Below are 12,546 nucleotides of genomic sequence, written 5' to 3' on the forward strand. Positions count from 1 at the left end.
TACGCAGAACCATAAAGTTTACCTTAAAATAAATTTTACCAACTCGCCTTACTTATCCTCTGCGCAGGATAATTGCTGTAAGCGATTGTCGAAATGAGTCAGATATACTGAATTAAAGAAGCATACAGAATGCACAAATGGTGTACGAGCTGCACTGCATCTGCAATCGGTTAACGCCCATTTTCTTCTATTTCTGCTGCCAATCCCTACAAGAAAGTGCATTTCTCTTATCAACCACATGGAGCGACACACACACACATAAACAATCACGCGCACGGTGATGAAGCTGTGTATGACGCGATTTCCGTACAGCAGCAATCTTATCGATGGAGGCGCTGTTGCCTAGATTGCTTGTTCTTATTTGCTTACATGCCGATAACCGCTGGACGCATAGACCAACGGGGATTGCACGGGATGAATCTGTGCAGGTCGGTTTCAGTACGGTGACAGACGCGATACGACGCGGTTCGTGCATAGGCTCTCCGGTGTGTTAGCAAGTGGTGTCGTGACGTTGAAAACGACGGTGATCTTTCAGTACATTGGCCAACAGTTTCATTTAATTGGGATCGCTTTTTGAGGGATGGGTGTTTGACCATCCTCAGGGTCGCCTCGTAGTTGATCTCACGCGTTCATTTCTAGCCGCGTCCATACACAGTAGCCGCTTGATTGAGCGATCAATTAGTCTTTATGGTGATCACACGAGTGCTAGAGGGTCGCCGCTCGGGCCAGCGATCTTTGGACGTGGTTACATTTGTTAGGAAAAGCTTATCGTTCGCCGGTTCACCATACGAATGTTTTACAACTTCATATATTCAATCATTTATAGCCATTTGCTGATAGTGAAGCCACCGATGGCTTATCCGATCGCACAATTACACGCTTCTCGTGCTGGTGGCATAAGCGATTGGTTTCTTATCGGTTGTCTAGTAACAAGCGTGGATTAGCGAGTAAGGGAAAGTTTACTTTTAAAACATGCTTCCAGATTAACAACGGTTGCAGATTGTTTGAACTCTTTCCCGATTGGAACGGAATGCAACAGATGCCACCAATTAGCATTCCAATTATTTTTGCCACAGTATCCCGAAGTCTGTCCAATCGTTTCACAACACGTTGTAGCAAAACGTAAAACAAACTGCGCGTGTGATTCGTTACGCCAAAAATAAAAGCATCTTAGTGCATTTGAAAAAAAACAAATCTTGAGAGAATGTATAGTGACTCGTGCACAAAACTCGTTGTTTTGATAAATGTTTTTCTTTTGCTTTATTATAATGTAATTATTGACTATCAAATACTAATCTGGCGAAAGTACAACATTTTCAAACAATGGCTACCTTCGAAACGGTTCTTGCAAATCAACAACGAAAGCTACATAAGCAATTATCAACCGGTTTCTTTCAATTATTTTTTCTGTACCTTAATAAACCGGTACGGAGCGCAAACAAAATACTAAAACAGTGAAAAGCTAAATTAACATTTTTTAGTTTGGAATTAAACAACATCGCGGGCAATCAACATGAGCAATTTAATTTCATGTAAAAACGTCGTTTACCTCTCGCTGTGTTTGTAACGGTTTTCCGACAACAAAAGAAGCACGTGCGATGGAAATAAGGGTTGTCAAAATTTCCATTGCAGGGTTAGCATATGCCCACGTGTAATTCTGCACGTGTAAATTTGAATCCAGTTCTTAAAAATGTTTGAATTAACGATACATCTTACAATATGCAAACTGTTACATACATACGTGTGATTTATAATAAACTCTCAGTTCAGTTAAATTATAGATTTTCGTTTTTTATCAAATACATAAATTTAAACATTTTACCAAGCAACAATTCTTATCGAAAATAGCTACAAAAATTAAATGTAGCATGAAACAAGCAGTTGGTAAATCTATAATATTGAAATAAAATGTTAAAAAGGCAAAGTTGAGCCGTGCATGCATTGTGCTGGCCGACGAACACTGTAACCTTGTGCCCTACTTCACAACTGTCAACTGCATCACGTCGAATGCGTTCGTGTTCGCTAGTGCTGAGAGGAGAGTCTGTTGCATAATTGCACAGAAGAATATAGGTACACGAGTAAACTTGATCGTTGGCCACCAAGGCTATTTAAAAAGACCAGGTGGTGGAATGTAGAGCATTTTGACATTCAAGAAGACGTAAAACAAGAAGACATCGTTTGACAAGGGTGGGGGCGTTTGACAGCATACCAAATACCTAAGCAAAGATACACTGACTGTTTAAATTGCAACGCTATTTGCATTTTAGGTAAAAATGTTGAAGGGATAAGGTGGCTGGAGGGTACGTTCGATATGGTTGATCTTGTTAAAGTTATTCTTGAAAGCTCCAAACATGTATACCTATAAATGCCATATACAGCATAAAAAAGAAAACGCATATCACCGGCCTCAGCATCGACTTCGTTCGCCGAAATCCGTTCGGCGCTCACGAAAATAAGAGCGCTATGACGTTTAAAAGCACGTCTTTACTTCACGGCTCAAGTGCTGATATTTCTAGGTTTGCATGTCTGTGCTTTCAAATATGTTTTTCTATCGTTTATACTTGGTCGTGCAAGTTAAATTTTTTCCTTGTAAAAAAATAAGCCTGTCTTTGCTGTTAATTGTGTTTTACCTAGAGCGCCTCGTTTACCTTTCATAAATTGCTGATAGTGAAAATATTCGGTTTGAAATGCAGTTCCTGTATAACTCCATTAATGCAGAAAACGAGTCGAAGCAGAAACTACGAACACTTAGAAGGAATCTTCGATATAACTCTAATCCTCTTGCTTTGACTTAAACCGCGTACGCAAAGATGATTTAATTTCTTGCCGTTTATTACATACTTGGATATTACATTGCAGATTCGTTGATAACTTTCGTATTTCCAAAGCTATTTTCATGGATTTGCTTGATGGTCACGATTTTTCGATTGATGCGCAAAGAGTATATGGAATTACAAAAGAAGAAAAATTAGCAGCATGCATTATTTTTTTAGCGAATGGCAGATACCAACATGGTGTTGGAAAAGATTTTCATATCGCAATCGCATTACAACCACGTCACTCATTGGTTGTGGATTGGATAAACATAGCTATGAACGAATAAGAAGGACAAGAATCTAAGGATTATTTCCTTATGAAAAGCGGGACTGAAGACGTAATTATGTGCGTAGAAGGAACTCATGTAAAAATTAGGAAACCGAAAGATCGTCCCCTGCTTTACCTAAACAGGAAATCATTTTACAGTATCAACACTATGATTGTAAGTATTAAATAACAAAACTAATATAGCACACGGCAGGACCGGGTTCAAATCTCATCCGGACCGTCCCCCCGTAGCAAGGACTGACTATCCGGCTACGAGGTAAAATAAGTCTAGTAAGCCAGAACTGGCCGGCGTGACCTGTAAAGTCGTTAAAGCCAAGAGGAGAGAAATTTTAAAATTCATTTTAATCATGAACCTTACTTAACATTTTTCCGCCTTTTTCGCTTGCGCAACCGGCAACTCGAGACGATTTCGGTCAAATTAGGTCAACATATTACAGGTACTCTTAAGGCATTTATAAACACTCAAGCGTATACAAGTAATACAAATTCACTATTTTTTTCATCTACATACTGAAGACAACAAACATGTCCCTTTTTGTCCCTTTTAATTCCACGTGCAGCTTTCCATTCAGTCGAATTTCGTCGGAATTCGAGTTGGCACTTAGAATCGACTGGCCGCCGGACCGGCTCCGCTCGAGTGCAAAGGGTTAATAAATAATTCAGCTTCGTGTAGAGTTCCCATAAAAAATGTTTTGGATTCTCGAAAAAAAAAATTTTTCACACAAAATGCTATCAAGATTATAAAAATCATCAAACATTGACCTATGTGCAACATATTGCATCATTTATTCGAACAACCGTAATTGAATGTGCAAATTCTACCCGAATCCGCAACTTAAAACGTCAGGGATTTTCTTTCATACTACCGGAACGAACGTAACCGTCATATGATTCACTTTTTTCAAAAATAACTCATATTCAAAACGAGCGGTAGAATGAGCACCTTCTAAAGGAACGTGAGTGAAAATTGAGTGTCGCGGCGTTCGAATCTCGGCGAACGAAGTCCGTGCTGAGGCCGCACATCTTCAGGTATAGCGTAACACCCCATCTGGAAAAGAAGCTTTCTACTGCACCCCCTGTGCATGCATCAATTAAAGTAAAATAAGTTTACATCTAATCCGAAACGTAGCAAGGACTGATTATCCGACTACGTGGTAAAAATAAGTTTAATAAGTCAGAAATGGCTGGCTGGCCTTAGAGGACGTTAAGGCAAAAAGAGAGATAGAGAGAAGTTAAAATCCATGTTTAAATATTTGCATGCTTCAAACAAATTTTACATCGATAAAATAATAACAATTTCGTACCAATGATTTGAATAATATGTATATTTTACCATCATTATTTTGTTATGCATTATGACACATTGACTATACACATAAAACCAGTGTTGTAAACCTAAGACCCCTACCCGCTTATGTCAAAATATCTGAAGAAGAATTTTGGCAAAACTCGCTAATATTCGACCTGGTCTCCTAAAGGGACCTTGGTTGGCCACACAGATGCAGTCCTGACTCTCTCGCCGCCGTGTGTGTTTCGTGTTGTTACATATGTGCGTATTGTTGCCGGTGCGCCGCTGCCGACGCTCCATTAATTGATCGCAAAAGTGTTGTTGCATATTCGCGTGCAAAACATAAACAAAGCTGAAAGCTGTAAAGATTGCAACCGAACAAATCGCATCGAACGTGTGTGGCTGCCGGTCGCAGGAAACGTGGTTGCACATATGCTAAAGAATCCGCTTATGTGTTTTACAGTCGCACAGTTGTTGCTGCGCCCGATAGAGTACACGCTAAAAATGAACTGAAAACAGTGACAACAGTGCCGTGTCGTTGCTAAAGTGAAACCATCGAGAACCGCTTCTTTTTCCAAAGCCGGCAAACCATCGTCGGACAGACCCGGTAGCTAAGTGGAGTCGAACGAAGTGCCGCGGTGATTACATTTCACTGTCGTGTGCAGTTTTGCTTTCGCATCGGAACGAGACCTAGTGATATTGGAAGCAACAGGAATAAGGCATCCAAAATGGTGCAGCTCGAGATTAACAAAAAACTACTGCCCATGAAGGCACACTACTTCCTCTTCAATGCAGGTAAGCATTTTCTTCATATGGCCGATGCATCCCGTACGCAGAAGAAGATCCACAATCCGGCTTCCAGGTGCGCGGTAATGATTTACGACACTAAACCGGTTTTTGGTGGTTCTCTATCGAAACGAAGAATTTCGATGTTACAACACTTTGAAGAGCTATTTTCGTTACCTACAGTTGTACTTCATTAGCTGTGGTAAACGAGTGAAAACAGCAGGAAAGAATGATTTAAAATAGAATACAACAATTATGTAAGGAGTACTAGTTGTCCAAATTCACCATTACGATGCGATTAACTCCCAAATAGCACAAAGGCTCAAACTATCACCGATCACTGTAATCACACGTGGTCTAGTAACCCGGCACGCTATGGATGTGACGAAATCAAGACAACCTTTTTCTATCACTATGTGACTGTTCGTCTGCTTTCAGGAACGGCTCCGGTAGTGCCTTTTATGCCAACACTCGTACGGCAGCTGGGCTTCTCGACGGTGATCGTCGGAACGATCTACACGGTCCTGCCGATCGTGGGCATGCTGGTGAAGCCATTGTTCGGCATCATTGCCGATCGGTTTCAGCGCCAGAAGCTGTTGTTTCTGATCTTTCAGGTAAATTCCAAATCCAGTTCCAATTTTTTGTGACCTCGTTAAAGCGTGTAATCTTATCTTTTTCTTTTGGTTTTTATCGTTTCTTGTCCCTTTCCTTTAGATTCTAACAGCCGTTCCGTTCTTTCTGATCATGTTCATACCGGCCATCCCTCAGGACTCGACTGTAACATTCCATTGCCACAACGGAGCAGCCGATCTGAAGTACTGTCCGGAAAATGGTACCAGTATCGATTCCTGTCTGGTGGAAAGTATTACCAACAATGAAAACAACGGTTCGATGCTCTGCGACATGGAGTGTCGCACGGAACCGTGGATGTGGGACACAGTGTGCAAGTACTGGAATGTGTCGACGTACTGTGACGAGAAGAACATTCCCACCGACCGTATCCTAAGACTGACGGGTGTTGTACCCAACAACCACATTAATCTGGTCGATGAGTGTCTGTTCTTTATGTTGCGCGAAGGCAAAATGGATGGGAATCGGGTACCACTCTACTGTCCGTCCAACATGACTGACTTCCGGACGAGCTGTCAGATGCAGTGCAACAGCGAGCAGGTGATGGGCGCCATCTCACATTCAAAAATTGCGGACAGCGAAGTGACGGGACTGTACCAGTTCTGGTTGCTCTTCCTGTTTCTCATCATCAGCTGGGCCGGTATGGCGGTCGTCGTAAGCGTTGGCGATGCAATCTGTTTTGAAATGCTTGGCGATAAGCCCCATCTGTACGGAAACCAGCGACTGTGGGGTTCCATTGGCTGGGGCACGGTTTCACTGTTTGCCGGCTTTCTCGTAGACACACTGTCGGAGGGTAAGCTGGCGAAGGATTACACGATCGTGTTTTACATGACGATCGTACTGATTGGGTTCGATATGCTATGCTCCTCGAAATTGCAGGTAAGCAGTAACTGGAGCGAACTTTTATCGATACTACAATAAAATGTTCCTTTTTCACCGAATTCAGCACACCCAAACGCGTCTCTCAACTAACATCCTCAAGGACGTTGGCAAAATATTTGTCAATTTCCGCATTGTGGTATTCTTCTGCTGGTGTGTACTGATCGGTTTCGGAACGGCATTAATTTGGAACTTCCTGTTCTGGCACTTGGAGGATCTTGCAAGTGTTCAAGAAGGGTAAGCATGGTAACAAACCATACCAGAGCGAATTGCAACTCTCTCTCTCTCTCTCTTTCATTTAACAGATGTGGCCATTCGACGTGGATTAAAACGCTGGAAGGAATAATTATGTCGATTCAAACGTTCGGCGGCGAGCTACCGTTCTTTTTCCTTTCCGGGTGGATTTTGAAAAAAATTGGCCACATTCATGCCATGAGCTTGGTACTGTTAGGATTCGGTGTGCGTTTCCTGCTTTACTCGCTGCTCACCGATCCCTGGTGGGTTATACCGATCGAGTTTATGAATGGTATCACCTTTGGGCTGTTCTATGCAACGATGGCATCCTATGCTAGTATAGTGGCGCCGCCCGGTACAGAGGCCACAATGCAGGTTAGTCAAGCGGAAGAAAAAAAGCTAAAAAACCACCCCCGGAACGCTCAACCACTAATGAATGATTTTTTTTTCTCCACCGGGATTCGTTTAGGGACTCGTGGGTGCAGTTTTCGAGGGTGTCGGCGTATCACTGGGCAGCTTGTTGGCTGGCAACCTTTTCCATCGCATCGGTGGTAGCTCCACGTTCCGTGCGTTCGGTATAGCGGCTCTGATACTGTTCGTGCTGCATGTTGCCGTCCAGAAGCTAACCGATCGTTTCGGCAGCCAGGGTAAGCAACAACAGAAAGTGGATGGCTTAACGGGCGTTAAGCTAAAGGAAAATGGGACGCATGGATCTGGGTTAGGCGGGGATGGTGTCTCGAATGGACAGCTGGCCAAAACTAACTCCATCCTGTCGGAATCGACCGTTCAGGAGGAGCTACACGATGGTGAGGAAAAAGCGCAACTACACCATGCCAATGGTAGCCACGTAGATTCAAAGACTGCCTCGAATGGAAACGTTACCCATCACGTGCCCGAGACGTGTTCGGAAAAGAACACGTCAAATGGCAAAACAACTGTAGTATCCGATGGGCAATTATATGAAGTGCCATTAAATTGATGCGTTTCGTTCTTTTTTTTTCTTAAAATTCTACTTCATAGTGTAAATTCAAACAGGGTTTGCGAAAGATAACTGTTTGCTAGTATTTTTCGTCAGCATACTGACACCATATGGACCATTGCCATATTGATCCTATCCCACATACTGCTAAATCCTCAATACAAACGTGTGAAAAGACTACAGAAGCGAACAAAACATTACGTTACAAAGTGAGACCACAAAACCGACACTGTTCATTTGCGTTGCGGTGAATATTTACTATTTTTGATAAGTTTGCATTTTTGTTTTTTTTTTCCATAATTTTGGCGCTCACAGCGTTCCTTTACTGCTATGAGTTAGTAGAATAGCGTGTACAAATAATAAATGCGAGATTGTATTCTTCACGTACTCTTTATGACGAGTGAGTAATTCATTTACGGCCTGGCAATGCAGCTTACTGCTAACCGAATGTACGGACCACCAAAACGCAAAGAAAACAATAACACTATTGTTATGGCGCCAAAAATGTGGCGAATATAAGGGAGATGGCTTCACTAGAAGCTAACGGCAGTACACAGTACAAATAGCACATTACATTCGCAAACATTGTCCTCCTTGCCGTCTTTGCAACAATCAACACAATTTATGCCAAGCCTCTGCTAATTCATCCACTGTGCAAAAAAAAGGTGCGTTCCATAGTAAAAATGTTTGTTCAGCAACTCGATTTTCCTTCATTAGTGCGTTGCTTGTTGTGCTTTAGTGCTTCCTCTGTAGAACTGTTTAAGTAGTGAAACTATTGGGCACAAGCTAGACACCTAGTCCCTATTGCAGCTGGGTCATGATTGGGATGCATGCTACAGTTAAATGGGCACTGAACCGCAATGGCTGCCACCTTCCACTGCTGTCACAGTACGAAGATGATAAGCGATCCTCGCAATAATGGTGTGTAACGGCTACATTGTAATAACGCTGTCATTGTCTCTAATGAAATGAACCGTATCACGCTGATTACGACGCACTTTTATATATCTGTAAATAATCGTACCCTGCCGCTCAAACACATGATCTATCATGAGCTTCTATCATCACAAGGCGGCATATCGTTGAGAGATTTAACCACAATCAAAAATTCCTTTTGTTTTTAATTACCTTTTGTTGCACACTCCAACGTGAAAGCACGTGCCACCCATCGTAAGCGTACATCAGCGGTATCATTTACAATGAGCCAGCGACATCCCAAAAGAAAACTGAACCCCATTCGCTCTGGTAGTGGCTGCCTCTTATAAAGTGCTTTAGTAAAAAAAAACACACACACACACACACAACTTAACTATTATTTTGTTTAGCTGTTACTGATGGTTTTGTGCCCTTTCCTAGCTGTTCCTTGCTCTCTTACATCGCTTTTCTGCATGAATCTATGAGTCGGATTTAACTTGCATGAAATGCAGCATGTTAACTTAGTTTACTTTTTCCTACCGTTGCTATGACTATTTCCTTCTTAATTAACCGGTCCGTTTTTGCTCACGTTTCAGAAACTCGTCCAGGATACGCACCACCTAAGGAGGCGCTGGAAAATTTAGAGGACGATCAACCTATTGTCGCCGGTGGCAGCTATCAGAAGTAGCACACAGTTGGATATGTGTGACTCGGTTTCGTTTGAAATTACTGACTATTTACATTTACCATAATCAATTCTACAGTGAAACACATTCCAGTGTGTGCGCGTGTGTTTTAGCGTGAACGGGTATGTCGGCACTATTGCAGTGACACTTTTTTACTATATTTACTACTAGAGGCACTGACAGAATAAACGTAAACTTAAATTTAAAAAACTTATAACATAAAAAAATTCGATTACACCTGGGTACGTTTGATTAAATGTTTATTTTATTTGATTGTTTCCGTTCGCTATGATGTATGCGTAGTGTGTACCAGCCGGGACAGCACCCTCGGCGAAAAACATATTTCCATTTTCGGGGAAGTTAAAATATTGGAGACGTCTCTGATTTTGCTTTTGGCAATATGGTACACACATGCACATAATCACACACACGCACAGTCTCCAACAGCGATGGGCCACAGCGATTCCTTCAGGCACGGTTTACACTCGTTTCGAATGAAACTGCTAAAATGTTTAGCGCTTTCAAATAACTCTCACTATTCGTTCCATTCCACGTTGCTTTTTTGTAATTGTTAAGATTGCTTCGTTAAGAAGACAGCTGTCGTTTTACACTTCTGTCTTTAATCCTACCGATGGGACAATAGTCCCAGCGGCCTGTATTTAAAGAACAATTAAATGCGATTTGATGGCCAACGGGTGTGGGGGGGTCCTGTTAGCACGAGGTTTCTCCTACTGCTTTGAGCATCATCCCATTTTGGAGCAGGCGATTATGATTTTCGCGGTGTTCTTTTACTGTTTGCCACCAACGATTCCTCGTAATGCAACTGTTGCAGCTTTGTTGCGCATTGGTTTACTTTTAGTTCCTGAATTTCCAACGCTTTCGACTGCGGAAGGAAGGTGCAATAATTTAGTGACAACGGTTTGTTTTTTCAATATGTGAACAACCTTACCCTGAGATTCTTTGTCCGTTGATGGATTTGGTGCATCTGCATTTTAATGCGTGAAACCTTATCTTTGTACGCTTTGGTTTTCAGCACCTGGAAAAGCATATTGAACGTATATATGAATAATTAAAAAAGAAGAATAAAAAACATTTTCTACAGGAGAATAAAAAACAGCATTCAAATCTCGTACAAACTATAAAAATAATACCACAGACAGCCATTTGGTTAAACGCTAGTTTAAGCGCCATTTGTATTCGTATTGAGAAATTGTACAAAAATTGCCGGTATTTTACTAATATCCGAGCTAACGTTTGTATGCATTTTAACGTAATTTAAAAACTGTCTTCGATGACGATTTAACTGCGCTACACTCATACTGGACGGCACTTCCGCGCGCATTCCCGCCTGGGGAATCTCTACGGGGCCGTCGAGGCCAATTTTCCTAGCGGAAGCAATCTGATCGATGATTGTTTGCGTTGTTTTATCCAGCTCGAAAAGAAAATTCGTTGCACTAAGTGGCATCTGGATGGAATATGCAAGAATATAAAAAAAATTTAAGCATTCACTTTATACACAATCCGTATCATATAACCTTACATTTTGTGTGGCTAAATTCGGTGGCAACGGTGCCTGGTCGTATAAAGCGCTGTTGATTTGGATAAGATTCAGCGTCTCCTCACCATAAATGGTGAACAACGGGCGATCCCAACGGCTGCTGTCCTGCGGTTCCTCATACCGTTGACAAAGGGCATCAAACGTATCGACATCCAGATCACTCCCACTGGTGGTCAGACTTTGTACAATCTCATTTCTTCGAGCATCCCGCTGTTCAACGGTCATGGCACAATGTAGCGTGCATTGGGTCGTACGAGCGTTTTTGCTCATGCAGAAGATTTCGTACCGATACCCTTTAATATAATTCGTTCCGTCCAGGATGACCAGCGATGTTTTGGTGAGTAGTTTCATCGCTTCCGACTTGAGACTGGCTCGGATTTGTTTTTCCTTCGTCGTATCGGTGAAGCTTTCCTTCACACCGTACCCGGACCGTGCAATACAGTCCGCTTCAGACACGATATGGACGGGTTCTTTACCATTGTCGGTAAAATATTGTTCCAACTCTTTTGCGCGGGATGATTTCCCACTGCGCGGTAAACCGGTGATGACAATAAGAGGCATGTTGCGCCACTTTTTTAAGGTGATTTTGTTAATTTTCTGCTCAAAGCAACACTTTCGATGCAAAAGTAAACACTGTCGATTGCACCGTGAGCGCATTGACAGTTTGCTCTGTTGAGACGTCAACAAAGGAATGGATTTATGACGTAGGAACAAAAGCAACATTTTGCATAAACACATTCAATTTACTGATGGAAAATGTTTGCAAACTAAATCACGCATTTTTCTTAAATTGATAAGTAACACGAGAGAACCACAAACTTTTTATACTTCACCCAAACACTATCACTAACAGTGTTATCCACTATTTAACAAAAATAGTATAAATTAACATACCCACTGGTGGTACGCATTCCACTAAATGGCTAAATCTACATGCTTACCATTTCGTTCACTTCCTGTATCTGCCGACTGGAGAAAGCATTCTTTTCACTGGTCATAGCTATTTGTAGATCATTCTGTTTGTTTCTGTGGGAAGAACATAGTTCGAGATTATTCAGGCTCTTTGTCTTGCAGCACCATAAGCACCGGCAGTCACCGCTGACTCACATTAGTTCCTTCAAATTTTCCTTAACTTCCTTTAGCTTAGGCTCGTAGATCTGCAACAATCCAGCCGATAGTGCCCTGACTGTTTCGTTATGGTCCTGGATGTCCTGACTTTCACTGTCGGAGCTAAAAAGTATATACAGCCGCGATAGGGAGGAAAAATGGAAACCAATCACACATCTGGTTAAATATGCTCAATTGTTTCATCTTACATTTCCTCAGACATGATCGTGCGAGTCGGTTGGTGCTCTGGAATGTTGTAATTGTGCCTCTTTTTTGGACTGATAACCGCGATAGATTACAGATTATCGGAATGCAGGACGATTTTTGTGTTTATTTACATCCATGATGACACACAAGGTGTACATGTTGCAAAGGTATG

At 41.9% G+C, this 12,546-nt stretch overlaps 3 protein-coding genes across 7 annotated transcripts; 1 reads left to right on the forward strand and 2 right to left on the reverse strand.

Annotated features, from left to right (window-relative positions):
* Window positions 1-411: 411 nt before the first annotated feature.
* On the forward strand, window positions 412-9,709 carry LOC125771876 (major facilitator superfamily domain-containing protein 6). Of its 5 annotated transcripts, XM_049443006.1 has the most exons (8): window positions 447-523; window positions 4,857-5,188; window positions 5,618-5,793; window positions 5,894-6,688; window positions 6,756-6,925; window positions 6,994-7,297; window positions 7,392-7,569; window positions 9,413-9,709. In XM_049443006.1, the coding sequence occupies exons 2-8, from the start codon at window positions 5,122-5,124 to the stop codon at window positions 9,502-9,504; spliced, it is 1,782 nt and encodes a 593-aa protein (XP_049298963.1). In that variant the 5' UTR covers window positions 447-523; window positions 4,857-5,121; the 3' UTR covers window positions 9,505-9,709. The 5 variants fall into 5 exon arrangements, with proteins under 5 accessions (XP_049298961.1, XP_049298959.1, XP_049298960.1 ...); XM_049443004.1 differs by lacking the exon at window positions 9,413-9,709 and having other exon boundaries at window positions 412-485; window positions 7,392-8,288; XM_049443002.1 differs by lacking the exon at window positions 9,413-9,709 and having other exon boundaries at window positions 418-523; window positions 7,392-8,288.
* Window positions 9,710-9,745: 36 nt separating this feature from the next.
* Window positions 9,746-12,515, reverse strand: LOC125771913 (biogenesis of lysosome-related organelles complex 1 subunit 6). Its single transcript, XM_049443077.1, has 5 exons — window positions 12,377-12,515; window positions 12,168-12,290; window positions 12,002-12,086; window positions 10,452-10,538; window positions 9,746-10,385 (listed from the first exon to the last, which is right to left on the reverse strand). Exons 1-5 carry the CDS (start codon window positions 12,388-12,390, stop codon window positions 10,269-10,271), a joined length of 426 nt encoding a protein of 141 aa, XP_049299034.1. The 5' UTR covers window positions 12,391-12,515; the 3' UTR covers window positions 9,746-10,268.
* LOC125771892 (protein KTI12 homolog) lies at window positions 10,666-11,987 on the reverse strand. The gene is made up of 2 exons (XM_049443042.1): window positions 11,043-11,987; window positions 10,666-10,967 (listed from the first exon to the last, which is right to left on the reverse strand). Exons 1-2 carry the CDS (start codon window positions 11,796-11,798, stop codon window positions 10,683-10,685), a joined length of 1,041 nt encoding a protein of 346 aa, XP_049298999.1. The 5' UTR covers window positions 11,799-11,987; the 3' UTR covers window positions 10,666-10,682.
* Window positions 12,516-12,546: the final 31 nt, after the last annotated feature.

Source organism: Anopheles funestus, chromosome 3RL (assembly GCF_943734845.2).
Source record: "Anopheles funestus chromosome 3RL, idAnoFuneDA-416_04, whole genome shotgun sequence".
Lineage (NCBI taxonomy): Eukaryota > Metazoa > Arthropoda > Insecta > Diptera > Culicidae > Anopheles > Anopheles funestus.